The 27667-nt window shown below is 39.0% G+C and overlaps 2 protein-coding genes across 6 annotated transcripts in view; one reads left to right on the forward strand and one right to left on the reverse strand.

Annotated features, from left to right (window-relative positions):
• Positions 1–4302: 4302 nt before the first annotated feature.
• Positions 4303–9682, reverse strand: COMMD8 (COMM domain containing 8). Of its 3 annotated transcripts, none has more exons than XM_027899827.1 (5): positions 9591–9682; positions 8898–9053; positions 7774–7926; positions 5914–6069; positions 4303–4780 (listed from the first exon to the last, which is right to left on the reverse strand). In XM_027899827.1, the coding sequence occupies exons 1-5, from the start codon at positions 9633–9635 to the stop codon at positions 4760–4762; spliced, it is 531 nt and encodes a 176-aa protein (XP_027755628.1). In that variant the 5' UTR covers positions 9636–9682; the 3' UTR covers positions 4303–4759. The 3 variants fall into 3 exon arrangements, with proteins under 3 accessions (XP_027755628.1, XP_027755629.1, XP_027755627.1); XM_027899826.1 differs by lacking the exon at positions 4303–4780 and adding an exon at positions 4861–5056; XM_027899828.1 differs by lacking the exons at positions 4303–4780; positions 8898–9053 and adding an exon at positions 4815–5056 and having other exon boundaries at positions 9591–9678.
• Positions 9683–20281: 10599 nt separating this feature from the next.
• The window catches only part of ATP10D (ATPase phospholipid transporting 10D (putative)), a 41347-nt gene continuing 33961 nt past the window's right edge, over positions 20282–27667 (forward strand). For 2 of the 3 annotated variants that reach the window (XM_027899833.1, XM_027899835.1), the window contains exon 1: positions 20282–20339. The gene's annotated coding sequence lies outside the window, so the exon portion shown is untranslated. Of the gene's footprint in view, positions 20340–20647; positions 20683–27667 lie in introns of those variants that run through there. The other variant, XM_027899834.1, reaches the window with a different exon arrangement.

The following is a 27667-nucleotide window of genomic DNA, read 5'->3' on the forward strand; positions in this document are numbered from 1 at the left end:
AAGTATGGACTATAATTTCACAGAGGAAAGAGTAATATACCACCAAATGTAATTAAAGAAGTAAAAAAAATTATAGACTATCTTGATACACTTATGAAAGCATAACAAGAATAGTAAAAATCCCTTTATTGCTGATACTGCATTATAAATATTAGTTCACAACTCAAAATGGTAGCAAAATGTTCATACTCTAGGACAGGGTGTTTACTAGTTCCTAAAAGCACCTTTCAGAAAAAAGCATAAGAAAGTTTCGGTATGATTCTCATCAGAAAGGCTTGCTCCAGAACTCAGAAGTGTTCTACAGGCTTATATATGTCTCTGAAAAACACAGCTTCTTGGCATACATAATTGCTTTGTTGATAAAGCAGCTTTACAACAATAGTCAATTCCATGCCAAAAGTTTGCTGTTATGATCCAGTTCTGATTCCCTTTAGCATACAGAGATCAAAGCTGAAATGGTTGATCATGAAAAACGTGGTTTTTCTGAAATCAAGGGAAGATTTCTATGAAACAGAGAAAAGTGCAGTGAATGCCAGTGGAAGACAAGTAACATTATTTTTATAATTCACTTTTATATTTTGCATATGCTGCATTTTCTGATGCAAATCACAGGTCTGCTTATGCAATGTGGATTTCTGTGGGTGCTTTTTACATGGTGAAATTAAAACGTCGTATAGTGTGTCCGCTATTTTCATTAGCTTTTGGGTTCAAATAGCCATGTGTGCAAAGTTTTGTTTCTGGTGTAAATTACATACTTAGGAGGTCTGTACATAGTATTTGCAAAACTACAGAGATTTCTTAAACATATTCATGATGTCTGGTTGGGATTTTTTTTTGCCCATGTGACTGCAGGACCCAGAAGTGAGTTGCTCTGTAGGGTGAACATTGGGAGAGTATGAACCCGTGTTCCTGAAACAGGACAAAGGGGAAGCATCTCCTGCGAATAACCTTTTCAAGTTAGTGTGGTGGGATGTGCAAACACCAAAGCGATTCCACACACTGCAGCCAGTTAATTAGAAAGACCTCAGGCCTGGAAGAACATAGGAAAATACAGATAGGGGCAAAGTGAGCAGATAAGCAAAGACAAAATTAAAATTTATTTAATCTGATGGGGTCTCTTTTAAACTCCTGCACCTTTGGCCTAAGCCTTACTATTCCTTCAGAAGATTTTCCTGATTCCCCCTTAGTCACAGCCTCATGTGTCTTTGTGAACGACACTCCTCACACCAAAAATTCTCCTCAGCTTTTGTTACTGGTGCAGTTTTAATTAGCTCTGGTCCCAGCATGTAGTTCCCTCCAGGGGCTGTGACATGCACGGCCATGCTCCACACTTCATGAAAACCTCTGTGTGGAAATGCAATCCAGTTTCCTTACCTGACCTCCTATTCTTCAGGAGGGAAGGGAGCATGGCCGGGTACACTTGACAGACATGCTCCTGGCCACGAGCTTGTCTTAGATGCTGAGATGTGTACATTTGTCCTATTTGCTACCTGCTTGGGTCTACCTGCATTCATTCAAGTGTATGTTGAAGCTGACACCCGTATATCTCTAGCTTTTTGCATCAATTTGGTCCGGTACAGTCTCCACAAATGCCTTATCTGTCACAACTGGAAGCCTTGCTTGTTCCAGAAGTAGCTAATTCTCTGAAAAAAGACAGAAGAAAACTGTTTTCTGATAGATGGTACAAAGTACAGAGCAGCAAGCACTGTTCTCCATTCTGTTTGGTCCTGCTCCTGGCCACCTACTGGAGGCCATTTCGTGCCGTATGAGGACAGTTCATTTCTTTGTAGCGATGTAAGGTCAGGATACAGTTCCATGCATTCAAATGCAATTCCATGACCACCATGTTTTAGCTGCGAGTTCTCAACTGCTCGTCAACTGGTGCTCCTCTCCCTCTCTAGCCAAAACAGAGTGTTGTTATGCCCCCTATTAGAAATGTAACTTTGATAGCTATATTAAAAAATATCAGATTTTCAATAAAGTCTAACACCTACAAAAAAAGCACATAATTGTGTATTTAGTGCTGCCACATCGTAACAGAAACTTGTCTTCTTTTTAAAGCAAAAAAAATCATAGAAAAATTATTTTTCAGCCTTTTCTGTTCAGTGCTGCAGCAAAGGACAGGACAACTATAGGACAATACTAAAGACTGAACCACCACCACATACCCTTAATTGTAAATCCATTATTACATAACTTGCTACAGAATTTAAAATGAAACTATGTAAACTTTACTACTAAGAAGAAGTCAGAAATATTTAATATACCATCTATATTTTTAAAAATTGCTTTTTATCAGTGAGCGATGTGGCAGATTTTGCAATAGAAGTTTCACTGGTTGAACATGAAAATGAGAGTTATTATTTGTGGCCTTTTATTGTTGAGAAAACAAAACTATATTGATGCATTTTTGAACAGCTGATCTTTGAAAACTAAAAGGTAGCAAAACAAAATTCTCTTCAGCAGGATACTACAAAATAAGTTTTAAATAACCACCTTAAGTAGAGACTTCCTAGGTATATCTGCTACATCTATAAATTGTGTCAGTGGATCAGCACACAAGTGTCTTCTATCCAAATGACATCCTAAACTCAATAGTGTGCACTTGTATGAAGTAAGTTGCTGTTTATTGATTCTGCTACTGTAAATAAAAGTAGTTTTCAGTCCTTTCATCCTAAATGATAAAAACAGCATGGCAACAATAAAAATCACTCACCAGAAAATAAAGCCTCTTTTCTCTACAAAAGCCTTTTAGCAACATATGCCTATCACAGGAAAGCTAAAGCAGAGTTACACCTTCAGTACGGATCACACAAGCCATGAAGCATTTAAACACATAAGGCCATATTCTACTATGAAACAACTAGATCTAGAAGAAAGGGAAAAGTGGAGTCAATACAAATACAACTATAAATAAAATAAATAAATATGACAAATGTATTCCTTACACTCACAATTAAAAAATAGCATGTTCCTGAACAGGCTACTGGACAACCCACAGTAACTCTTTTCAGATTTCTAGAAAAGCTAAGCAATTACCAATTCCAACCTGGTTTTTTTAGCTTGAATTTAGTACCGCTTATACAAGGTCTTTATCCATTATCTGATCCATTATCAAATTTTTTGTGTATGGAAATTCAAGACTATGATCAAGTTGTCTCTGTTAGGAGATTGCAGTCCTTTCACTGCAAGATGCATTTTCCAGTCTCTCATCTTTACAACTCTTTATCCAGTTCTCCACATTTCTTCTGATCTTCCTTAACTGCTGTCACTGAACATGTACACCTGACTAAATGTACTAGTGCCAAATAAAAGGGAAACAATACATTTTACACAGACACACATTTTAAAAAATGTTTTCTGACCCACAAAACTTCTATCCTAGTTATATATATGTATTTAGGTTTCCTATTCATGAAGCCTATTAAAATCCTTTTCATAGAAGCCTTTCTACAAGCTAGCTTCTTGTCCTTCTCCTCTTCTCTGACCAATACTCTGAAGCCAAATTTTCTGTATGAATGTATTATTTTAAACTTTGCTTACAAGAAAACCCAGAGCAATACAAAATATAGTGAAAGAAACTCAAGAAGGGTCTTCAGTTTTGAAACTACAAAAAAAGTATCTCATAAATACTTCACCTTTTTATATATACAAAACATGCCTAGTACAGACATACACGATGAGAACCACACATTAGTATTTATGTCAGCATTACAGATGATTTGCTCTTTACATATGGAAAAATGGTTTAACAAACAGTACAAAGCATAAGATTTTCTGCTGTACCCTTCTCTAGTGTTATGGCTTCTAACTTTTGTAACTGCAATCAAAACTCCATCTGGTTTCAGAAAAGTTTAGAGTAGGATTTACTTGCTGTATAAAGTAATCTTTTTCACAGTCTATGTAGGTCAGCTCCTCTCCAGCACTGTGCCCCTTTCTGAAAACATTGTTAAGTGAAATGCCATCAGCTAAGATACAAAAACAAAGCTAAAAACCCACACTTTACTCTGAATAAAGATCCAGTGTTTTTTCCACAACTTCTGAGCACTGAACAGGATTCCTAAAGAGGTTGTGATGTCTCCATCCTTGGGAAACATTGAAAAGTCATCTGGACACAGTCTGCACAGCCTGCTCTAGATGATCCTGCTTGAGCAGTGAAGCTGGACATGATGACCCCCAGAGCTCACTGCCAACCTCAACTATTCTGTGGTTCTACACTGGTTTTGTTTTTAAGATGATTTTCCCCAGCATCTAGAAAGATTGAGTTTAATGACTAATAAATCAAGAAAAAAATTGCTGCAATTATTCACACACAAAATCAAGTCTTTATTTACCATATTTACAATATAAATACATTAATGCTACAAATACTCTCTCACGTTCTTTATTATCATGGCACTTAAGATAAGGTAACAGTATACAAGTAGGATGCCTTAGTTTTACTAGGCACCTGTGTAGTCATCATCAAAGTTTAACCAAAACAAATATGGCATATAAGTGATTCTTTTCTAAAGGTATATAAATCTTCAGTGCTAAAAGCAACTGTACATTGGATTTTCGTATTTTTGATCAAACAGATACAAGATTTTATTACTTTTATCAAAGGATTAGTAGTTTATTTGGTCACAAGTCATAACAGCCTTCTCACTTTAGTATTTTACAGCACCAACAACTTTTTGCTTTGCAGAGAACACATTTTTTTCCCCAAAATCCATTGGGAAGCCATCACCAGCAGATACTGTTGATGATCTGAATTCCATCATTTCAGTTGTAAGACAACCTTCAAAAATGAGAAAAGGAATGAGATTAAAGTTGGATAAGACCAAAACTCAACCAGACTATAAAATGCAGCTGTTTTCCTTTCTCAGTGTAATATGCAACTGAATAAACATGTCTTCATTCTGGAAAGCATGCCATCCCTCTCTCAGTTCTCTTTTACAACTTCACACAACTATCACTTCCAATAACTTTCTTTACCCTTTACTGCACTCAATCCATTCCTCAACTGCCTGTAATCACAAAGTAGAATAGCAATGTCCAGGTCCAGTGATTCCTTCTGCACAAAGCAGAGACCAGGGACCATTTCTGAAGTGGATTCCTCCTTGGGTGTACATAAAATTAAGTAAGGAGACGACAACATCCCACAGTTTCCATACAGACCCTCAAGCAGCCCAAAGGGTGTGTGGATATTTAAATTTGCCATGAAAAAATCCTTGCTTGCATAGTGCAGAGCTCATGACAAGCTACTATTTAGTTCAGCAGGAAAGCATATGCAGAAGAAAGCAAGCTCTGAAAGCTGTTAAGGACTGTAATTTCATGAGACCACCATTTTCTTCAAATTCTTATTTTGCTTATTAAAAAATCTGAGTCTCCAGTGTCACAGATCAGTTCAAGTGAAACCTTATTGTTTCTACTGAAATTTTCTTCTTGGGTTACTCTACTGCAATCTTTGTACCTTTCTTCCTGATTTACTATGCCACAGAAATTAAAGGATTCACTATGAACCAAACAACTGTCCCATATGCACTCCCAGACACTGACAATTTGCGAAGCTGAGAGAACACTAGAATTCTCACTAATCTTTCAGAACAGGGAAGGGGTAACGGTATTAAACTAAAAGAAAGTAGATTTAGACTAGATATTAGAAATAAATTTTTTACAATTAAAGTGGTGAAACACTGGAACAGGTTGCCCAGAGAGGAGGTGGATGCCTCACCCCTGCAAACATTCAAGGACAGGGCTCTGAACAACCTGATCTAGTTGACAGTATCCCTGTTCACTGCAGGAAAGTCAGACAACAGAACCTTTATAGGTCCCTTCCAACCCAAAATTTTCTACAACTCTGCAAATTTTGCTTAAAATAAACTCAGTACACAAGTCAGGAACAAAAGATTATATATCAGTAAAAGCTACCTTATTAGCAGCTTCCAGTGCATTTATTAGGTTCTGCAACTCTTCCTTGTTCATCTCTATAGAAATCGGCTTAATTTTACCATTTTCTCTCACATCCAAATCAAGATTGAGGAGTGGCATTTGCAGCATGGAGATCTTATCACTGGAGAGAGCAAGCTACGCAGATTGACAAAACAATTAAGTATCAGGTGGGGCCAGGAAGTTTTTAGTCTTTCATAACAACACATTTGCCCTTTATATTCAATTTGTGCTACCAGAACAAATATCAACATAATAAAAAATGAACTTCTCACAAGTCATCTCTACAGTTTTGGGTTTTTTTCCCCTCCCTAATATTTATTGGGATTTTTGTTTGTTTGTTAATACCAACAATATATTGAAATACTAAAAAACTCTCTTCAAAGCAATACACTTCTCAAAAACAATTTGTTAAAATTACTGGGTTGACACATTTTGATATTATAGGTGAAAAGAAGGGATGTATTTGATCATGGCTTTTTAATGAAGTATATGAATTCTGAAATCACTCTATTCAAATTGTTTTGGTTTTCAACAAGAAGGGTCATACAGAATAGGGCAGTTAGGAGAAAGAGGGCACTTTCATGCATTTTTCAACACTCTCTACAGCTGATCAAACACTGTTTGTCAGAGATCCTATTTGACAAACACTAATGAAGAGGATTACATACCAATTGTGCTTTCTTTTTTGTTTTCTATTATACCCACTGTAGCACAGATAAGGCTTTTAAAATGCATTAAAATCAAAGATCAGTTTATCTTTGGTTGATACTATAGGTCAGTATTGTACAGACCTATCTTAACTAGTTGGAGAACAGAATGTGATACAGCAGAGGAGACACAATGTCTTTGGTAGGGCTCCATCATGGCAAGTGAAAAAAATCATAATCAGCTCAAGGGGGAAAAAGAAGTGGTTTCAAGAAAAATAAATATAGTACTTCAGACATATACCAGAAATCTGCATCACAAAATAGAAAGAAGCTCAAAAAATCCTTCAGAAGAAAAAGTTAAAACAGGTCACAAAAAACCCCCAAGAGTTCACATAAGTCCAGTTTGTATTTCTGTCAGCAATAAGTGCACTTAGCAAGAGATCAACCCCAGTAAATACTTCAAGCAGAGTATGTTATGATGCCATATTGGCTCTTGCAAAAGCTTGTCTGTTTTGGGCATTACACTTTGATTTCCAAAGCTGTTTGTTGCCGAAACTATTTAACACTCTTGTTAACATGGAAAACGATTTAACAGCTCTACAACTCTGTTTAACAGCTCTTGTGGACTAACTAAAAATATAAACAGTATAAGTAATTTTTTTAAGTATTTGTTATAGCTTAATTTAAACCAGCTGCCTTCATAACCTCAAAGCACCACCCTGCTTTAGGCAACACCGTTATCACTGGTTTATCACAAAAGTAGTAAGTCTAAACATAAATTATTTCAAACTAATTATTATATGTTTATAGCAAAAACTAAAAATTTTTAAGAAGTCAGGAAAACTCATCCTGAATCAGTCAGCTAATCTGAGTAAAAATACACTTTATTCAGGCCCCAAAATCATAAAAGCACACAAAACTTCCAGGTGTTCCTGAATAGCACTCAATGTGTCCCTTTAGGAAAGAGATGGATATTGCAGCTTTAAAAGAAAGGAGGGCAAAACCAAAATAAAAGAAATGGAAAAAAAATTACTTTTGCAGTTTATACAAATTTCTGGCAAGTCTCTGATGTGTTATCATTAATGTGCCTTTCTGATACTTACAGAAATTGAACCATGCTCCAGAGGGAGCAGGCCTACTTACTTCTGCGTTGTAGAACATTTCTTTCAAACAACATTAAGGCAACTCTCACCTTTAACTGCCAGTCAAAATCCTGCAGCTGGGCAGAAGAGATTCCATTTACTCTTTCCACTAGGGCATTCCTGATTTCTTCCTTTCTACCCTTCAGACATTTTGTGATTGCTTCTTGATAGTCTGAATTTAACTCACTTATCTGCTGAGCAGCCTACAAAAATAATAAAAACCGTGACTGCTTAAAGGATGAACCACAGAAATAACACGCATCACCTGCAATAGCTGTGCTCTAGACATCCAAGCTCACAGCTATTATACAGGATTCCACAGACCCATCTTTTTTGTGCTGCCTTCAGTGGCTGCTCTCTGTGTTTGATAGTTAAGACTCAGTGCTTACCACAGCAAGATATAAATTAAAAAACCAATGTTCTTGCCACTTAAATTAAAAGATGACAGAGAATGGAGGCTTTATGAGCCTTCTTAGATGCTACCCTAAAATCAAAACAAAATCACACACACAACTCAGGTTTCGCTCTAAAAGTTTCTCAACATCAGAGTGGAGGCCAAACACATTAGCTCAGCTGAAACAGACATATCGATGTACGGACTTCCGTGGCTGCACATGTGTTTCTGACCTGGCTATTAGCAGGTAGTCAAAATGTGAGGCACCTGCAAAAGGCAAGAATTATGATTTCTAATAATGCAACAAGCTTTTGCAAAGTTCGCACATGTTGGAATACCCTGAATTATAGTCCCTGCACCACATGGTCCTCCAGTCACTGTCAGATTTAAAAAATCAACTTATTTACATACAGCCAATATTTTAAACCACTTTAATGCAGTACCAGTGAACAAAGAAAGCTAACTGAGTGCAAATTGGCTTCGTTGCTAGAAAACAGTATTATTTACAGGTACATATTTGAAGTTAAAGAGATTTAATCTGGTGGTACTCACTAATTTGAGTGATTAAACTACTATTTTAACAAATACTCGAAAATCAGAATCAATTTCACTTTTTGTTTTAAAAGTCTTAGCAGTGTAAATGCAGTTTACCTTCTGCTTAATCCAATACTGTTCAAATGCTACACAATAAAAATATTTTAGGACTAAACGGACAGCAAGACTAATCACTCCAGTATGATCTCTCAAAGTGGAAGGGTTTTTTCAGCGATGAGCCCTTACCTCTTCATCAGATATGTTTTTTCCAACTGCAGTTTTGAAATACGCCATTGTTTCTTCTAAAACCTCCATCCACTCTGACAAGCTCCAAATGTTGCCATAGTCCTGGTATCGAGGATACGCACGGCCACATATGCCATCAACTACTTTATGAAGGAACTGAAACAATGTGATACGTATCTTGAGAACAGAATTCTATCAGAGTTAATCTACCAGCTATGAAACTGATCAAGCAATTCAGTTATCACTCTTCCATCCACTGGGTACTGCCTCAGTGCTTCCTGAGCCTTTAAGAGGTGGTCCCTGAACACGAACTGTCCTCCCTTCTCCCCTAAAGTCAATTCACGACGTTTGGCCACAGAAATCACGCCATAATTCAGATTCACCCCGGTCTTACATGTGGATTTAATTGGTGAGCACAACTACACACAGCACCGCTGAGCAGCACAGCATCTCAGTCACCCCTACACTGGGATGGCCAGGTCGCACAGCACAATTCCAAGTGCTGATTTCCAAGCCTGCGGGCCTCCCTGGTCCCCCAAACCACCGTCCTCCAGCACCCGCGGCCTGGCGGGAGGGGGCGGCCCCGCGCCACCGGCGGGCCTGGCTTCGCTCACAGGTGCCGGGGAGCGGCACCTCGGCGTCCCCGCGACGCACAACGCCCTCCCTCCCCGCCCGGGTCCGCACAGATCCCACCTCAGGAGCCCGTCCCGCCGGGAGCTTCTCCAGCGGCCGCAGCATCTCCAGGCCCTCCCTGCCGGCCGCGTGACCGCCCTGCCGGCGCTGCGCATGCGCGCAGGCAAACACCCGCCCTCTACAGTCACGGGTTCGAGCACCCGGAGGTGCTCTGTGTGCGACCTTCGGTCAAACCCCGAGCACCAAACCCCCCCCCCCCCAAGATTTTACGAGTTCTTATATGCACTGACACTTTTCACTGGTTTTGCATTCTGCCTGTTTGCTTTTTGACGCAACAGGTTAACTTTCCAACTTGCGGCGCGGGAGGAAGCTCAAGGCTTAACCACAGGCAACCACATCCTCTGTGATAGTAAATTAAATTGAGGAAGTTAAGAGAAACGCTAACTACAGAAGTTTGTGCTGCCGTCGTGTTTTCCATGCACAGATCACTTTTTTTATGCTTTGCCGAAGTGGGAGTTCGATGCTAAGCAGACCCTGGAGGAGGTTTATGGAACAGGTTTTTAGCACTAGCAGTGGCCTTTCCGTGCCTTGAATTGAGTGAATCTGAATGTAAAGAAGCAAAATTGCCCTGAGCACTTGTACGAGAAAACCTGTAAGAATTCAAGTCCAAAGGAAGGTACAAAACTGCACAGAGACTTATACCTGCAGGCAGACCTTATTTCACTGAAATCAGTGGGCTAATTTACCGTCAAACAACTGGGCTGTAAGAATACAAAAGCAGATACAAGTCTGTACTGGTGGATATAAGGTCTGTGAAAAACCCCAGGCTGGTTAAGTCAGTTTGCAGCACCTTCTCCAAACATGTGGCCTTGTAGGAACAATGTGGTGCGTGGGAGTTTTGGAGAAGAAACAGAGGGGTAAGAACTGATTTCAACCCTCAGGGTTTGCAACTGCTAATAGATTAGACATTTTAAAAAGGCTTCTTGAAAATTTATTCGATTTTATTATGGAGAAATTACTCGAAGCTGCTGTTAAATTCCGGAATAGATAAAATTGCAAATAAAAATTATTTTTCAATAATAATATCGTTTATTCCCCTGGAATTCACTTTGTTAGATAACTAAACCTATCCAGTTTGTTTTGACTGTAATATGTTGCACCCGACAAAATAGAGCACCAGGGGGAGCATCTGCTCCAAACAGAATAGACCTGGAGACAACAGGAGAAATACGAAGGTGATCCTGACTTGGAAAGAAATAAATAACAGAGAGTAAGGAGAAAGATATAGCGAGCGTCTTACTCAGTTGAAAGGGATCAAACAAGTGAAAAATGCAAGAGAGAAGAGATGTAACGCACAAAAACAAGAACAGATAGAAGAGGATAGGAAACTACCATGCCATATGACACTATCCCAGTGAACACTTTCAAAGAAGCTAATTTTTTGTAGGTCTGAAGAATAGTTTCACTTTTCACGGATATGTAGTTTAAAAATATTTTGGGTTCAGCCTACTGGCCTATGAGGAGCAAAGGAAGATGGCACAAGGAAACCACAGCTGGTTTAACTAAATCTGTGTTTCAGAGCCCGTGTTCAACTACAGAGAAGTACAGCATATAAAGCTGGCCTTTAGAAGTTTGGAATTTGTTTGGACCTGCCTTACTTGGATCTGCCGTCAGGTTTTCACCCTTAAAAATACCTGCTTTTCATGCTTCTGTACCACAGCAGCAATAACCCAACCCACCCCTCTGAAGTTAAGCTCTCAAAAAAATCACAAAATCAGAGACAGGGAGGGAAACTTGTTGAACAGTAAGTAGACAGGCAAAGGACTCAGGGCAGCAAGGAAGGAAGAATTTTATGAGAGAGAAATTCAGAGTGAACTTTGCATTATTTTATCCACATTGCTGATAACTTAAAAAGGGGTTAATTTGCTTTAACAGATAACCCACAAGCTGCAGTAACTAAACCTATTTTAAAATGAATCTTTTTGTAGCCCTTGGTTTTGGAAGAATGGCATAAATTAAAACATTTGGAAATAACTTAATCAGAGGTTCTGAATATTGTAGTAGCATAAAGGTGTATTATATTGCTCTAAATATATCCAGCTGGGGAGAGCATCCAAGCACCAGTGTAACTGTCCCACAAGTAACTATTAAACAGGTATGTCAGTAGAAAGAAATAGATAACTGTGTGTTTTACCAACACAGGAGGGACAGTAAGTGTGTTTTTAAATGCAGTGGAAACATGAGGTTGCAGTTGAGATTATGCTGAGCTAAACGTAGGAAAAGGGAGGTTCCACTGGTCCCCTTGCCCTAGTTGTCAGCTCTGCTTCCTTTACCTGACCTTTATGCCAGCACAGGATGAAACTGCAATTTGTTTGAAAACAAACTGTTATTTTTGCACTGGATTATTTTTTTCTTGGGTTAGATTTCAGCCAGGTTGGAACAGAGCACTACTTCTGACAGAGGAAACAGAGCACTACTTCTGACAGAGGAAACAGAGCTCTTTCTCTTTTTCCTCTTTGGGATGGAGGGGGAAGACAGAACTACCCCTTCTGGCAGCTCATGCTTAAATCAGATGAAACTGGTCCTGAAACTACAGCTTGACAAATTCATATCAATCAATGAAGTCCTTTAATTATTAAACCAGGAATCTTGAAAGCTTTTGTAGAAGCTTACATATAAACATGCTCATAGTCATATGCTACAGCTGAGGGACCTCTGAGGGAGATTCTTCTGGTTCAACATCACCTTAGAGACACACAATTTATATACCAAACTATGTATAGCCTTTCACAGACAAAACCACACTGAAGGCATCATTCAAAAGGTCTCTCTGCCACATGGTAAGATTTTCAGAGAGGAACTCCTATTGGTGGAGATACTCCAAAAATACTTAAAGTACCAGATGGGGAAAATCTCATACATATTACTCAAAATCAAACTAATTAATATCATAGGTTTGTAAAATATCTGAACTGTATACATCTTGACACTTGCCTGGCTGAGGCAGTAGAAGAGATAGAACCCAGTATCACACCCAGTATTCTGCAGGACAGAGGCAGGGAAATAGCTTAGACCAGAAGAGTGACCTTCTGTGTAGTCCAAGGAGCCTTTGTCCACTTGAGCCATATGTCCACTAAAGCAACCAGCTCGTAACTCAAGACAAACTGGAGTGAGTAACTGGGACTCTGCTCATAAGTATCACTGGTCACCATCTTTTGCAAACAGCTGGGCAGGCACAGACTTATTCTGCCTTTCTTCCCCTGTCCCCAAGACACACTTCTTTGCACAAACTTCTTTGATGGGAGATGGAGGAGTCTTTGTCTTTCATCCTACAAGAGTATCTATGAATATTCTCCTAACTCTCCTTTCCTACAATTCAGGCCCATTATTTCTTATGCTGTGCTCAGGGAACATGCAGAGAGTTTATTTTTATCTGTTCTACTGCTATCATTTTATAAGGAAAAATCTGTTCTCACCGTTTCTATTCCTCTATGTCCCTTTCTTCTTGCTTAAGAATTTTAAGTGAACTGAATACCAGGTACGTGTCAGGACTGGAACTTTACTCACAATGTGTAGGTCTAATGATTGTAGTGTCTGGAATGCAAAATGATGACAACAACAATAGAAAATTAGTAATCCTATTTAGGGCAGATGCAGTAAAACCATAAGCCAAATATTCCCTCCCTGCTCTAAGCCTAGCCATAAGGTTTCAGTATTAATAATGAATGGTAAGTGTGTGTTGGTGCTTTTCAATAATCTCTGGACATCATAAAACAGAAAAGAAAATGCCCTGTAGGTAAATTAGCCCTATTAGTAAACAACAATTAGTAGATGCTGGAATATGCTGCACAGCAAGTTGTACCAACACATCATAATAGCAGGAGACAGAATGTATTCCTAAAGTAATAAACACTCTACTAGGTACATCTCACAAGGAGTTCATGGACTGTATTTATTATGTAACTCTGAGCTGAGAGCTACTATGATAGCTACTATAGATTTAATTTTTATTGCACCAATTTTAAAGTAATGAAAAGAGCTGTTGGTGAAAGTTACACTGACAATATTCTGGTTTTGCTGAGAGGGGTTGTTTCAACCAAGGGCATATAAAGAGAAGGTAATTTTGACAGGCTAAGAAAAAGCCAGTTAATTTATACAGCTACATCCATAGTAAGATTGCTTTTGCCAGTAGAGCACAGCATTGCTTTTTTGACTCAATCCCTTCCAGGGTAAAGGGGGCCAACTTGCTCCCAAGTCAAATGGCCTTTCTCAGTCTTGTCAGTCTGTGTCCAGTTTGGCAGTACATTGTGCTGGCCAGATTGTCTGGACTTTTTTGGGGTCTCTAAATAATATATTAAGGGGCAGCTTTTCATATATCTACCTCCTACTTCTGCTCTTGTCTTTTGCATAGGAGAAATAACTAAGAGACTTCACTAAAACAAATCAAAACAAGTAATTTGAAAGTAACATCATCTCACAAAGCTAACTAAGTATTCCAACATTAATGTGAAAATTTTGGGAATTTGGGAAGCCATTGTAAGAGTCCTGGATAACTTCCTTATAGTTACCAACTTTTCAAACCTTGCTAACTCACACTGTCACTGCAGTTGCATAATCACCTTGATCCATGACCTCCATGACTCCTAGGGAAAATTCTGCTTTGAATCTTTTTTTTTTTCTTTTTTTTTCCCCCCCTTCCAGCATGAGAGTGTCTCAAATTAGCAAAGGTACAAAAAGAAGAGAAGCGCTTTTTTGCATTGGCAAATTATTTTCTTGTGGCTTAGTCACTGATGATGCTGGTGACAATAGTATTTTGCTCACACCATGTTTGCAATGGTTTGATGTTACAGCATAAGTAGAGGTATTTTTTTATTTTCAATGAAGTAGCTGACATTTGCTTTTATTTAGAGTTACTTTGGAGCAAATTCTGGAGGAAAACTCTCTAGGAAATTTCTTTGCATTGTGAAGACGTGGTTTACTTGTTCTTCCAGAAGATACAGTAAAGAATATAGTAAGAAATTTTCATTTCATAGTTTTGAGAATATTTTTTGAGAAATACTGAGTGACTTAAAATAGAAAACTTACAATTATGTTTACTTTCCTAGTTTTCCTTATATAATTGTTCTACCTATACGAGGAAAATAAGGAGAAAATATAAATTGTTCACTTGAAGACAGGACATTTTTTTTCCATGTGTTATCTACAATGCATTATGTGACATAAAATCCTAGCAAAAAGCAGTTGTTTTAATATTGTCACATACAGTGCTAGTTAAAAGTAAACCCTAGGCCTTCTCCTACGTTTGAACTTGACATACAATACCTTTAAAAGTATAAATCTCTCATATCTTTACCAGGGGTATGGCTTTTCATTAATTAATCTTGGATCTGTGATGTACTGGGCTAACCAAGTGGATCAGAAACACACATGTGGTAACTTTTCTTCCAAGTTAACTAAAGCCATACTTGTCCTTTGGCTCAGTCTTGGTCTATCTTGGTTTACACTTTATCTCAGTTTACACTGGCTCTAGAAGGTGAGATGATCAGATATAATGTCTGCTGGGACAAAGTTTCACCTTCAAAATTGTTTAAATAAATATGAACCATAAAAATGGGGTTTTATCAGTGTAGTGTCTTGTGGACACTTTTGATCTGATACTAGGTTTCCTAAAATTAAATTAAACATCTTATGGTAAACCAGCCTTGAATTTTCCCTTGTGGAAAATGCCCAAGAGCATCAAAAGTCTAAATGCTATCTTCATATCTATCTGCTGGATTGTTTTTATGTGTTCAAGAAATGGATATAGCAGTTGTAACATAAGTAACTATGTTAGAATATTGACAAAATTTGATTGGCAGCCAGCAGAAACTGAGTTAGAAAAGCTGTAAACAAAAGTTAATAGAAAAAAAAAAACACAAAACCCCAAGAAAAATATTATAGCCCAGATAATAACTTTCTACAAGCAAAGAGAGAGAGAAAAAAGGCAATATTTACTAAATAGTTCATTTGATATCACTGACTTAGGTCGTTTCATTAGCTGATAGAGTGGTTTGATAAGAAGATGTACAATTAAGGTTATTTTGTGGACCAAATAAAATCAACAAGTCAGCTTGCTTACATATAAAATGAAAAGGAGGGCGTATAAATACCTATCATAAGTGCATATCAAAAGTGTTTTGACACACAATGAATCTGTAACACTGTAAACAAGCTAATGACAAGTTTACAGCTGTAGATAAGGTTGAAGATTAGCCATGGGAAATTGCCCCATCAAAATAAACAGAAAAAGAAAGGATAAAGCAATTTACCCAAGTGCATCAAAGCTCCTGTGTGTGCAATTCCACTTAGCTAGAACTATTTTCCAACCATACACACTTTCCCATCAGCCCAGAAGTAGCAGCATTAGATGGTGTCCCCTTTCTTTAGGGTTACTTTTGTGTCTTCTTATTCGATGAGCCCATGTTAGTTCAGGAGTAGTGATCCAGGATTGTTAGAAGCTGGAGTCTCACTATAGAGTAGCAGTTCAGCTTTCCTTATTGGATAAAGTACAAATGCCAAGATAAGAAGTAAATTCTTGCTGCACTAGGAGCTGCAGCAAGATGACAGTATCTCAAATAATATGACTTTCTGCTTGTCCTGGTAATTCAGAGCCTCTTAAAAGTGAAAGACTTTCAGATTCCTTGTTAAATTCCAGTTGATAATTACTTTCAGCCAAACAGGCAACAGAATGAAAATCTCTAGAACAAAAAAATCTCATCATCTTAGTGACTTTCAGGATGGAAGTTCCTAACACACATGACAGCTAAACCACAGTGAGTGGTAATCGGGAAGTCCTATGCCAAAACCAACAACTGCTATTGACTGCTAATAACTGCCCTCCAGAACTGGGATATAACATAAGCTTCCTGATTTCTGGCATTCTGCAGTTGCCTAAACACAATGGTATAAACCACAGGCAAAGCATGGGGATTGCACGAGTGAATATTTCAGTCAGTGACTCCCTTAAAACTTGCCTACACAAGCTGTGTCACAGCAGTTTATCCAACTGTAACTAAGGGCTGAGTGGATTTGTTAAACACCTTTGGCTGGATACTTTATTCACAATTTAGTTAGCCTTCATTCAGTTTGATATAATTCATTCTTATCTGGTTTACTTTAGCAAAACAAAGGTGGATTGATAAACACCAGGAACAAAAAGGATTATTTAATGGAAACAGTGGTCACTGCTAATATAATAGCTAATGGGTATAAGTTTGAGTTTAGAAGCTGGAAGATAATTCTTAACCCTCACAGCAACCATGCTCTGGAATGGTTTTCTAGTACAGTAATATGAGCAAAATACTTAACTCCTTTTAAGGTAAAGCTCAGTCAGTCTGTGAACCAGATTACATGTCATGCTTGCAATAACAAGCATTTAATGACCCTGAAGGTGCCTTTCAGGAAAGTTCCCACAATAATATTTACATATCTAGTCTACCTCTCTCAAGATTTGCAAAATGTACATAATATATGCAGAATATATCTCCTACTGTAAAAACTTAAAAACAAATGTTAGATCTTTCAAACTCATTATATAGTTTCAGAATCACTAACAAACACTTTCTCCCTTGTTTCAGTTTTTTATTTGTAACATGGTAGTAGTAATACCTTCTTGTCTCACAGAGAGCAATTAAGGAAAATTCATGACTATTTTATAAAATGCTCACTCCAGTGATAAACACAATCTCCTCACGATCAAATCAATAAACTAATACAGATTTAGACAGTGTATGGTAAATAAAGGTCTTAGCTACACACAGCCTAAACAAATAAACAGCTGTTTCCTTCACTGTGCATCTGTCCTCCTGTCAGGATTTCCTGACAGGGGTCCTGCCAGGAAATATATCTGAGGACCTTGGAGTACCTGAGGATCTTTTAGTAAGAAATTACCCTAGTGATGTGCACAACAGACAGCATTAATTTGCACTGGCAACATTGGTTAGGACTCTAAACACATAATTTAGCCAATGATCTGGTAAACAATAATTCAACATAATTTAAAATTTAAGGGGTTTTTTTTGCAAAATCTCTGGTGCGGTTAAATTATTTGTTTTTACTGCGGAGTTAAGGAGAAAAATGTGAAAAACAAATTACTGGGTAATAATGAATTCCCTTTCTGGCTATAAATTATTATTAATATGCTATCACATCTTCAAAGATATTTAAACTAGGGTGTGTCTCATAGTATGTCACTATTACACTGTAAATACACACTGAATCTCTCAGGTACATCCGCTGACCTGATATGAATGCACCTTGTACTTACTAAGCTGATCCAGCAGCATCCATACTGCAGGAATGATAACCATCTATGTCCACAAACTGAAATCCCCACTGGCACTGCTATTTATGTGGATTTGGCACTGGAATCATCACTGGGTATGATTCTCCAGAGGAGAATTACACACAGGTTCTTAGCATTTCATTAACTTGTGATGCTCTGGGAAACATTTGATAGCAAGCTATGACAAATTTCCATCTTCCTTTCAGACCTTCATGGGAAAGTTTTCAGTCTGCCAACATGTTAGGTTTACAGTTGCTGTGACGTAAGTTCCTCTCTTTCATGTGTCCCAAACAGTGCCAATATGAGCACAGCAGGATGAGCTGTTCATGCTCGTACTTGCAGAGCTATCACAGCCATGAACATTTAGGGGGGGTTGAAGTACACAAAGAGCTCTCAAACTGTTCTGGAGTCATCAACAGCTCTCACAATTCCCATAGTTTCCCCTTGGCATGTGGCAGTTCTGGAGGTGATATAAAAGACACCTGCAGATCTCTCTGGAAAAAAAAAGGATATATCTGTGTGGATAAGAGTGTTATTTCCTCTACATAGAAAAGCTGTCAGTGAGATTTCTCAATCAAGCATTACCTCTGGTGACTGTGTTCTTTGTAGTTACTCTTCCATAGGATACTTGGGAGAAGAGAGTTTTAATTACACTTCAGACATTCTGAAGGGTTGCTTTGCATGCTTCGGATCAAGACCATTCATACTACAGGACAGTTGTACAAAAGGAAAAAAGGAAAATATTTATATGTAATGGCCAAGTCAGGAGACAGCAATGCCTCCCATGCACCTGACCAGTTCTACCTCTCCAAACAGCTCATATGCTCTGCTTCAACACATCTAATTAAACTAAATAGAGCGCCACACTAAGGCAGCTGTGCTCTTCCTAGCAGCCAAACTAGCTCATTTATGGTTTGGTCAGGTATTTTTGCAGTGCACTGTTGTGCAGGCCTAATTGAGGCAATCGTTACTGCTGGGCAAACAAAGGAAACAAAATAATGCTTTTTGTAGTTGTAGGCTTACAGAATGGACTGACATGCATGAAAAAATATGAATGGGAAATGTGAGACTCTGCATAGGAATTATTTACAGCTCTGATGTGATTACGGTAGAGGTGGCTATTTTGTTATGAGCTGTGTGATGTTCTCTTTTTTCTCAAACATCTCTGCAAGCTGAAAGTTCCAATCAGTGTTAACCAATTAAATCACATAAAGTGGTTTTGACACACCTACTATCCCTTTGTGTCTTGCAGCACCTTGCTCTGCCCTCCCCAGAGTTGCTTCCTTTTTCCTATAGCACCTGATCCAGCAAAGGTGGTGGAACCTGCATGGAAACAGAACTACATATCTTTTTCTGCCAAGAAGAATAAACCTGCATAATTTCAAGGCAGCAGTTACAGCCTTCCTTCATGTAGATGTATTTTTTATTCCATCTGACACACCAATGTGTTTTGAAATTCCTGCTGGCCACATGGGCACTTCAAAGAACAGATCATCAGCTGCTGTTCACTGAAACATACCCAAAAAGTTTTCAGTGTCTGGTCAGGGGTGCAGGGCCTGATAAAATGAAGGACAACAGGGGAAAACACTACCATGTCATATGGGAAGGAGAGCATAGTCAATTACCACTGCTCAGCACAGCCCTCCCAACTCTGTTAGGAATTCATTGTTGACACTGGACAGGCACTGATAATCCCAGTGTATTTCAATAGGGACCAAGGAATCCGCAATTAACCTTCTCTGTTGGTTTGTTGCACAGTGTTGAAGCAGGAATCCTCTCTCTTCATGCAAAAGGACATGTGATTTCACTGTAAGAGGCAGCCTTCAAGAGTGCCCTGGAAGACAGTAAGAGCAAAAAGGACAGTGTGGGACTTCTTTCAAAAGGGCTCACTGAAGTTCCTGATGGCAGTGATCTGTTTAAGACAATATGGACAGTTTCTCAACAGCCAGAGGCTTACTTCCTAGAAAACAAGCATTTGCTATCTTTGATTAGCCCAATGGCTAGAAAACTTCATGTTTAGACGGGCCAAGCTGCCTTCAGACTGTCATGGCAAAAGATTAAGGACATCAATTTCCCTGACAAGCTGTCATGAGCGTCAGGTTCTGTCACAGCCACGCTCCTGCCGCAGCCTCCACCTGCTGAGGCCTCAAGGGGAAAAAAAAAAAAAAAAAAAAAAAACAAGAACACCTTAAAACAATAACTAACTTCTGGATGGGCAAGCGCCATGGACCCTACGGCAACGAGCAAAGCCTCCCCGCCCTCACAGGGAGCAGCAGGGCGTACAAAGGAGCCGCTTCGGCACGGGTGCCCCAGCTCAGTGACTCCCCGGGGGAGAAGGACCCGAGCGGTGCGGAGGCGAAAAGGCGGGCTGGGCGAGGGCGGAGGAGGCGGGAGGAGGCGGGCCGGGGGAGCGGGAGGAGGCGGGCCGGGTTGGGGACGGGAGCTCCGGGCGCGGCCATTCCGGTGGGATGTGCGCGGTGCCATCGGTAAGCCGGCCGGGGGCTCAGGTGGGCAGCTCGGCTGCGGGGTCGGGTCAGTGGTGGGGGGCACCGGTGCTGGGCTCCTGGACCGAGACCTGGGGCGGGAAAAGGTGGAAGCGGCGGTGGCGGAGGGAGAGAGGTCCCTCTGCCCGAGCCGGGTGGCGTTTTGCAGGGCCAGCGCTGAGGAGCCCGGCACGGCCCCTGCAGAGCACGGCGGCGGCGGGAGCTCGGACAAGGGACAAGGGCGATTTGTGCTTTTATGTTTTTAAATGTCCCCTGCGCCGCCAGCCACCCCCGCGTATCTTAATCTCCTGGTTTGAGTTGCTCTGGCAGCAGACCAGAAAGAAAGGTAATGAAAACTTTGACTCCAGAAAGAAAAACTATTGTTTTAATAGCTCATGGTGATGACTGAGGTGTAAGCTTTTTAGTACTTTACAAATTTATGGTTAAGAAGTAGACTTAAGTCCATGTAAGTCACAGGGAAATTCCTGGAGCTTCAGGAAAATACCCAGGGGTGCAGACTGGACAGGGTCACTCACAGGATTGGACCACAATAATAGTTACTGGGCTTAGTGATGAAAAAATATTCACGAAGATGGGAAAGAAAAATCAAAGTTCTTGTCAGAAATACAGCTACTGAAGAAAAAGGTACTTTTAATATCAAAATTACTGTTACTGTAATACTAAAGCAATACACATAGGGTATTTGTGTACTCACCAATTACCACAGTTTTGAGAAACCTTATTTAAAACATTTGTCTTTATGTCATCACCAAGAGATAAGTGAATTGTCATTATTCCTGTTTGCAGCAGAGAGGCACTAAATGGTTTACCTAAAATCAGAGTGGAATTTAAATCACTTAACTCTTGTTCAACCAAAAGCTGGTCTGAAGTCATTGTTTTAGACTGAACCTTTGCAGTTAGGCTGTGGGCATTACAGTTTACAGGAGCAAAAGGTAGACGTGACAGGCAAGGATCACATCCTTCTGTTACTTGCCACTTCTGTGGATGATCTGAATTTCAAAGGCAATAGCCAGAGCTGATCTATATATCTAATGAGAACTGTGCTAAAATCAGGACCAAGTGCTCTACATAAGTACTCAAAGATAGTCACTCTAATCTGACGTTCCCGTCCCACTTTGCTTGTGCCAACATGAGTACTTTCACAGCTGTAACTGGGAAATCCAGTAATGTTATTGTCTTTAAGTTTGTATAAGGTCTTGCAGATCAGTGAGAATCAGGTTCAGTAAGTAGCAGATCGATTATCAAGGAGGGATAGGAGCAGGAGGTAGAAGCCAGAGCTATTCCATTCAATGTCAACTTTTAACTCAGTTCAGCTATTCACAGCACTAATTCTATAGTGTCTTAAATAGTTTTGGGGTTACTAGGGTCAGAATTTGAGTGTTCTCAACTACTTGCATTTTTTTTTCAGGCTTCTATATATTTTGGCTTCAATTTATTAAGAAAGCTTTAGAAGATAGACATTTATAATTGAGCCCTGAAATCCTGTAGGTCACTTCTCGCTTTCAGGCCTGAAAAACCATCTCTAGATTCATGTTGTGTAGTCTTGCAGAAAATCTCTAGCGGTTAAAGTGGATTCACAAGTTATTCCCCTCAAAATATCCCCAAACAGTAGGCCAGTTTTATTGCTCTGTGACAAATATCTGATTGTATTCCTGAGATTATACAAGGGTAGGTTTTGTCAAAAATTCAGTAACCTTAGAGCATTAGACCTGAAAACCTCAGTGGATGCCTTAGTAGTTTCCAGACCTCTTGAATAGCTGACAGTGCAGGTGTCTTAGAAAACCAGAAAAAAAAAAAAAAGAAAAACCAGTCAGAGGCCTAATCTAGGATTTTAGGAACTCAAGTAAAGTTTCTTGCTGTAACAGGTGCTTTCAGTATAAATTTCAATAAGGACCCTAGACCTCATCTACACAACAGAGTTTTGGCCCTTTAAATAAATCAGCATAGTTAAAAACCAGCAATACTGCCGATATGGATCCATTTCCTTTAGAACTAATTACGATAACATAGGGAGTGTACACTGCTACAAAAAAAAATCACATCTTTCTGCACCACATGAACACCAGTATAAATTAACATGGCCCACACCTTAGTCTTACTGCAAAATTAATGTGAATTTCACGCATACCAAAGCATCTGTAGTGATTAAATACTGCATGACCATAAGATAAAGATACACTTGTGTGGAAAGATGGTCATAAAAGACTGACACTTAACCTGGAAGGTTTTGGTTTACAATTTTGAAACCAGTGTGTTGCATGAGAACAGGGTTTAAAGCAAAACTTTTCTCATGAACGGAGAAAAGGAAGTAAAATATTTGCACAAAATGATCGCTCTTCAGCAGCCTTCAGTTCTATTTTGGAACTGATTACCTGGAGCAGAAATAACTGGCTTATCTGAAATATGTTAGTGCGTTGTTTGGTTGTGTCTGTAAGTACAAGATCTGATTGGCATCCTAAATAATTTTACCCAAGGTGAAGGAGATTTTTTGGGTTTTTTATACTGCTCCCACACTGTAGCACATGAACCAATACTACTTCATGTGTGATTTACTACTAAACTGTCTTATGTCAGGGCCTTGGCACTTCCTGGGTTTTTATGCAGCTTGCTGATTGTTTTTTTGTTGTGAACATCTCTTGATGGCTGGCTTACCATACTCACAACCAAGAAATTTCCTTTCCAGGATCCAAGGCATTTCAAAGCTTTCAGATTTTCAGTGTTGCCCATACTAAATTAGACTTTGTAGCTAGTAGTGCGTGGCAAAATACTGCCACAGCAATTCACTTTTCATCATAATGTCTGCCTTCCACTCTTAATTCAGGAGTTCTTAGTATCCCCTTTATAAATATAACTCAGAATATGTGGTTGTTGCAAGTAACCACATATTTTTCTTAAAATTGAAGTTTTGATTCCTGCAGGTTTTTGGCTGCTTGTCTCATAAATTGGCTGCACAAGTCTTATCCAGGTCTATTTGGCATATTAGAGTGTCTCTGCAGATTTCACATTGGCTTGCAAAGACACTTGACAAATTTGTGAAATAGCATGTTACAGAGCAAGTAGCAAACCTTAGGAGAAAAGATGAACTTGTTCTTCAGAGTGTAAATTAACCTTCAGGCCCTGCCTCCCTTAAGTTTCTCCATTGTCTCATAGCTTCTGAGTTTAAAAAGATGATTAGAAGGAGCTTTTAACATTTAGCCTCTTATGTTCTGCAGTACAGTGAGACAAGTACTAATGAATCTGCACAGTAACTCTTGCTATGATATTTTAGTGGGACTTTTGTGTGGATTGGGGATGATCCACTCTTCCATAGCATTGTGTAGTGTGACCTGCATCTAGGTCAGCATTCATTATCTTCCCAGGCCACCCAGAACCTCAGACCTGGAGAACATCTTGAAATATTCAGATAGAGAGCAAAGAAAAGGGATGTTGCTGAGGAGATGCATTGTCTGAATTGCTTCCCTTTTGGGTGCTGTAGACATTTTTGAGATAAGATAGTGCAATTTTATTGATTGCATTTCTGTTTGCTGAGAATTGATTTATTACTTCCTACTGCAAACCAGCACAGATGACACAGAAGGCCTATTGCACACTGCCTGAGAAGGAACAGAATAGAAACACACACCATAAACATGCATGTGCCAAAGGTTTGAGGAACATTCTTGTCAAAAGTGCCCTTTGCCAAGTGTATTTAACAAATAATTTTCCGAAAGAAGAATGAGGACTATCTCTTTGGAGATTACAGCAAAAGAGAAGGATGTTGTCAGAAGGCAGGAAGTGGTCAGGAGAAGCCAGGGTAAGTGGTAAGGCACTTCAAGTGACACGTGAGCAGATGACCACAACGTAATAGTAAGGTGCAGTTCCGGAGCATAAACATAGACTAAATTATCTACGCATCTGTTTTGCTGACAATATTAAGAAATTATCTAGTATGGGAGAGGTCAGTGATTGCCAAGTGCTTTGCTAAAGGCTACCAATAATATAACTGGAATTAAGGAATTTTTAGTCTCAGCTTGGTCCCCCTGCAGGAAGGCTAGGAGCAGAGGTGTGCATGCAGATATGCAGGTGATATTTTGTAGAACTGGAAGCTGATAGAATTTATAAGAGAAAATAGAAGGCAAGTAACTGGAAAAGAAACCAAATTGTGAATATGAAATACACACACAAGAGAATGCTTATGCTGGGGTTTATGATGAAAGACCCTTCTTTCAGGGTGCACACCATTTAAAGAAGGGGTTTTCTCAGTACTACCACTAGCAGAGGGTTCTCAAAGGCTGTTTTTACTGTATTATAGGATGGTTAAACATGAATAGTGTATAGTGTTGATCTGTCCTGTGGTAAAAATGACACTGCTGTGCCTTGCTTTAACAAAGATATGACAGCCAGCTATTTCATGCTAACCATGTCTAGTTCTTCCAGTTTTTCATATCTCTAAGTGCTTTATAAGAAGAGGAAGGAATCAGAGTACATGAAGGAACTGGTGTAGAGAGAAAGGAAGTACGTCCACTGTCAGATAATTCCTTCCACATTTCATCGTTATCATGTGGCGTTACTAAGCTTGCTGCAAAAACTTGACTTTTTGAGTGTAAGACATACCTGAATTAGCTCTATATCAGCTCTTGCCATTCAGCAAGATCAAGTAGTGTTCACCTGAGTGTATGGTATGAAAACGAGGATGGTCTAGCTTGTGTTTGAGAACACTGTCCTCAAAACTTGGCATGTGATCATTTAGGCTTCCTGTTTTCAAATACTTGAATGTTATTCTTGGGTTTTTTAAACATAAGCATTTTTTTAAAAATAAACTTCTACAAATAGTTCTTCAGAGTAACTCATCTTGTGGGCCATTTGTCAGTGATTAAAGTATTATCTACCATTTTGTATTACTACTTTGGATTCACATTAGCTGGAGAACTCAAGAATTTACAATAAAAAAATAGCATGACAAGAGGGTCAAGTTATGTTTTAAGGGAAGTGATTTATTAGAAAAATTGTTCAAAACAGCCTTTTTTTTGATCTTCAGTAACTTCATCCTTGATAATATCTAACATGAAGGTGACAGTACTCCTTTTTGACCAAAGAAAAGGTGTTCATTACTTTCTGAACCAAATTTAATGAGGAAGAGTAATAAAATTACTCTAAATAGTTAAAAAAAGCAAAAGAGATTTCTGAAGTTTGAAACCTCATAAATCCTATTTTAACTTGGCGATGCAAATGATTTTTTAAAAAAAGCATTTTCAGGTGGTAGTGTAGCTCTGTCAAATCCCAGGTGAGTCAGAGGGCATTGTGGCAGAGTGTGAGGTCCAGATGCTTATTTCCCAAGATGCTGGTTAATTGTCTGATTCACCTTTCTGATCATAGGAGATCACTTGTTGTTTCTCATACAATGTTTCCAGTGTAGTAAGTTCATGTTAATTATTTCTGGTCCATAAAATCTTCAAAGTTTACCTAAAAGTTGTTACATTAAAATACTGGGGATACTGGCAGAAATATGCAGTGCACACAGCTGAATGTGATGTTTCCTGTCCCTTTTTAAGCTCGTCCTTAGATGAGGAAGGGTGGGGCAGAGGTTTTGGAGCTGTCAGGAGTCAAGGGTGTTTATGTGGTAAGGGGTGACTGCTCTTCAACAACACTGCATACATAGTTTAAACCTTTAGCTCGAGATCCAGCGGTGAGGAATTCCATCTTAACATGCTGTCATATTAAAATGTCCAGTACTCTTCCATTCTGCTGACAACCCCCCCCCCTTTTTTTTTTTTTAAGTAGTGGTCATTGAGTATCAAATACTGTAAAAGATAATAAATTATGAAAACCAAAAAGACCTTATGAAAAAAGGTCTTATGAAAACAAACGTGATTTTCACTACAAATCTAACCTGCTCTCAAATATCTCACTTGTGGCATCCTGAACTTAAGTTTTCTGTAAGGACATTGTAACAGTATGTAGAGATATATCAGATTACAGTTATTGTTTTGAGCAAAAGTGTAGTTAATTGACACACCTTGTGTGATTCATGCTAAAAACAGAACCTTGAGAGAATCTGATAAAATTAATAGAAGAAATCATGTTAAAACTCTCCCTGATAATTCAGCATATTGTTAATTAAAACAAACGTTTATTTGAAAAGGTCCCTCACTGCATAAGATCTGTTTGTCAGAAATTGCTGAGTTGTCACAGCAGAGATTGTTAAGAAGTGGTGTTTTCTCAAAATGGCCAAACCTTAAGGATGTCATCCAAAATCTAGATGTTTGGGTTTTTTTTTAATAGCTGAGCTGCTAACATTTGTACCTCTTTTCAGGAAGTCATCTTTTTAAAGTCTTTAATTTTCAATACTTTGTCTGCTTTTTCAGTACTATGTTTGCTTCGGTCCTAACTTGTGTTAATTTGGTTTTTGAGAGCTCTAGGTGTATTGAAGAACTCTTCATAGCCATGTATGGACTCCACCAGCAGCACATTCTACAATACCTAAACATTTTTGAAGACTTGCGACCTTTCAGGCTTCAGACTTGTTCTCAGGCTCAGTGTAAATGAATTGAAGCATCTGTCACGTGTGTACAGATCAGTGTTCATATGTATGACTATATAGTAGCCATGCATTAAAAGTAGTTAATTGGTGTAATGTAGTTGCTTCTAGATGTCAGAGTTTCCATTCCTGGTGAAAAGACTGACCCTGACTAAAATGGGGTAGGAACCTCTGTGCAGAGGGCAGTCCCTCTGGGAACTCTCTCCCAGGCAGTAGGATTAGAGGAAGCAAAGATAGAAGATGCCACATTATGTGCAAATAAGAGCATGCCATGTATTTTGGAAAATCTTCTCAACCTCCTTCTTCCTCCTCTGCGAAAGCTTCCTTCCCGTGCAACCTTTTTTAGTCTGATAGTTACTGGGACCACAAGATTTAGGACTGAGAAAAACAGAAAGCCTTTTTCTCAGACTGATCCCTTACGTTGCCTGAGGGAAGGGCCTTGCAAGAACAGTAGGGTACTGCCAGGGAATGCTGAGGGGAGATGCTATATAGGGGTTTATTTTTCCCTCCTTCATGTGCGGATTGTGGTTTCCAAAGAGGAATGTGATTTTGGTGTACGTGGTAACAATCCTCTGAGACATTAAGATTGTAACAGTCAACAACTTTCCACATCTAATGGTGATAGGACAAAAATGTACCCTCTTATTTCACGCGAGGAAGAGGCCAGAGAGACAGTAGGAAAAACCTTTCCAGCTTGAAGGATGGCTGTGCAGAGGATCAAGCTCTTTGGGAATGTTGGGGAATTTTCTTTTTAAGAACAGAACAGGTTGAAGTAGAGATACAAATACTGTCT

Source organism: Empidonax traillii, unplaced genomic scaffold (genome assembly GCF_003031625.1).
Source record: "Empidonax traillii isolate 1590-97213 ecotype Southwest subspecies unplaced genomic scaffold, ASM303162v1 scaffold690:size337178, whole genome shotgun sequence".
NCBI classification, from domain to species: Eukaryota; Metazoa; Chordata; class Aves; order Passeriformes; family Tyrannidae; genus Empidonax; species Empidonax traillii.

What these genes read in the sequence shown, in the direction of transcription:
- COMMD8 (XM_027899826.1), bottom strand. Translation starts at nt 9,635, where the DNA reads ATGCTGCGGCCGCTGGAGAAGCTCCCGGCGGGACGGGCTCCTGAG. An exon ending in AAAACATATCTGATGAAGAG is followed by an intron (nt 7,927 to 8,897) that starts GTAAGGGCTCAT and finishes TTATTTTTGTAG; the next exon opens with GCTGCTCAGCAGATAAGTGA. An exon ending in ATTTTGACTGGCAGTTAAAG is followed by an intron (nt 6,070 to 7,773) that starts GTGAGAGTTGCC and finishes CAATCTGCGTAG; the next exon opens with CTTGCTCTCTCCAGTGATAA.